The 2,500-nt window shown below is 47.1% G+C and overlaps 1 protein-coding gene across 4 annotated transcripts in view; it reads left to right on the plus strand.

Moving 5' to 3' along the window:
• srgap1b (SLIT-ROBO Rho GTPase activating protein 1b) overlaps positions 1-2,500 on the plus strand; it is a 39,449-nt gene that overhangs the window by 28,987 nt on the left and 7,962 nt on the right. For all 4 annotated transcript variants that reach the window (XM_031558644.2, XM_031558641.1, XM_031558643.1 and 1 more), the window contains 4 exons: positions 1-165; positions 599-700; positions 1,452-1,649; positions 2,097-2,181. The exon at positions 1-165 is cut by the window's left edge and continues 57 nt beyond it. In XM_031558644.2, coding sequence (XP_031414504.1) covers positions 1-165; positions 599-700; positions 1,452-1,649; positions 2,097-2,181 — 550 coding nt within the window. The remainder of the gene's footprint in view (positions 166-598; positions 701-1,451; positions 1,650-2,096; positions 2,182-2,500) is intronic.

Consider the following 2,500-nt stretch of genomic DNA (forward strand, 5'->3'; position numbering starts at 1 on the left):
GCCGAGTATGGTGTGGAGACGGCACGGCACGAGGGTCTGGACATCCTGGAGGGGGCGGTAGAGAGCCTGGACCCGGGAAGTGACCGTCAGCGCTTCATGGAGACGCACCCGTCGGCATTTACACCACCTCCCAGATTCTCCTTCCAGTCACACATGGGGGACCAGGTCAGCAAATACATGTACACACACACACACACACACATACACACACTGTGTATAAGCACACAAACATAGACACAACTCTCCATCTCCATCTCGTGGCAATAATAATACAATTATTATATTATCATTAAAATAATAATACCCCCCAGAATACAGAAAGACACAAGTAAATACACACACCAATTCTGGACCCACACACATGTAAAAACACAAAACACATCTGTGCAACACACAATCCACATATTGTGATCATTTGACTTTTGTTTCCTGTGATGTGAGTGGGTGTTTCCTGTCATGTGAGGTGGGTGTGTCCTGTCATGTGAGTGGGTGTGTCCTGTCATGTGAGTGGGTGTGTCCTGTCATGTGATTGGGTGTGTTTCCTGTCATGTGATCGGGTGTGTGTCCTGTCATGTGACTGTGTTGCTCGTCCTCTCAGGTGGTCCAGCTGACCGCATTGCCTCAGGTGCAGTCAGAGCTGCTGCTGCGATACACACAACTCCAGTCCCGCCTCTCTACGCTCAAGATAGAGAATGAGGAGGTAACACACACTGTACACACACAGTACACACCCATACACACACACACACACACACACACACACACACACTGTACACACACATACACATACACACACACACACACACACACACACACACACACACACTGTACACACGCATACACATATACACACACAATCATACACATGTACACACCAGCCAACACACACGCACACACAACAGTTGGCCTGCCTGCTGAGGCTCAAGATTAAAAATGAGGAGAAAACAAACACCGTGTGTGGATAGGGAATGACACTGTTACACAAGCACACCTCACACCACCGTAGCTCTGCCTGGCTACACTCAAGATGGAGAATGATGAGGTGTGTGTGTGTGTTTGTGTGCGTGTGTGTTTGTGCGCGCGTGTGTGTGTGCGCGCATTTGATGTTGTTGAGGCCCAGCTGTTTCCACTGTGTGTGAAGGTCAGGAAAGTGCTGATGCAGCCCACACACATATGCTGTAGAAGTATATACACAGCGTCACACATACGCCAACATGCCAACACACACACACACACACCCACACACACACACACACACACACACACACACAAAAGAAAATATTCACTGAGGCAGTGTTACTTTATAAATGATTGCTCTCTCACACACACACACACACACACACACACACACACACAAAAGAAAATATTCACTGAGGCAGTGTTACTTTATAAATGATTGCTCTCACACACACCTCTCATACACTCCCTCCCTGTCCCTCACTGTCCCCCAGGTGAAGAAGACGTGGGAGGCGACCCTGAACACCATCCAGGACCTGGTGAGTCTGGAGGACTTTGACGTGTCCGAGAGCTTCCAGAGGAGCCGCTCCACCGAGTCCGTCAAGTCCAGTGTCTCTGACACCTACCTGAGCAAGCCCAGTCTGGCCAAGAGGAGAGCCAATCAGCAGGAGACCGAGCTCTTCTACTTCATGGTGAGTGTGTGTGCGTGTGCGTGTGCGTGTGCGTGTGCGTGTGCGTGTGCGTGTGTGTGACCTCCGTGAGTGAGCCAAGCTTTGCCAAGACCAGTGTTAACCAGGGGATCAACCTGTTTTAATTTGCCATGAGAGTGCCCCCCTCAGGACTTAGGAAGGCTACCAAAACACAGACAGTTGTCATTACAACTAAAGGTTTTCCCTTAACTTTGTTACATTCATTGGTTGTGATTAATGCAATGTATTGGTTATTGCTTTGAATTAAACATTTATCAACTCATCGTGCTTTGTATGAGGTTTCAATTGCAAGTTGAGTTCCAATAGGAAGAAACAGCATCGATGTGATCAGTGGTGAATTTGTCATGTTAGGCCTGATATTGGAGGGTGAATACTAACTGTGAAGTTAAGGATTGATTAATCATGTCTCTGAGTGTATGTTTTTTGCAGAAACTCCGTGAGCACCTCGAGGGAAGTAACCTAATCTCCAAACTCCAGGCCAAGCATGACTTACTGAAGAAGAGCATAGCAGATGGTATTTTATTCTCTCTCTCTCTCTCTCTATCTCTATCTCTATCCCTCTCTATCTCACTCTCTCTCTCTCTCTCTCTCTATCTCTATCTCTATCCCTCTCTATCTCACTCTCTCTCTCTCTCTCTCTATCTCTATCTCTCCTCTCTCTCTTTCACTCTCTCTCTACCTCTATCTCTATCTCTATATTTCTCTCTATCTACCTCTACCTCTATCTCGCTCTCTCTCCCTCCCTCTCTCTCTCTCTCTCTCTCTCTCTCTCTCACTAATTATTTAGTTATTTCTTTGTGTTTATGCAATGTTGCCATACATGCTGGGCTAAT

This window comes from Clupea harengus, chromosome 21 (genome assembly GCF_900700415.2).
Source record: "Clupea harengus chromosome 21, Ch_v2.0.2, whole genome shotgun sequence".
NCBI lineage: Eukaryota > Metazoa > Chordata > Actinopteri > Clupeiformes > Clupeidae > Clupea > Clupea harengus.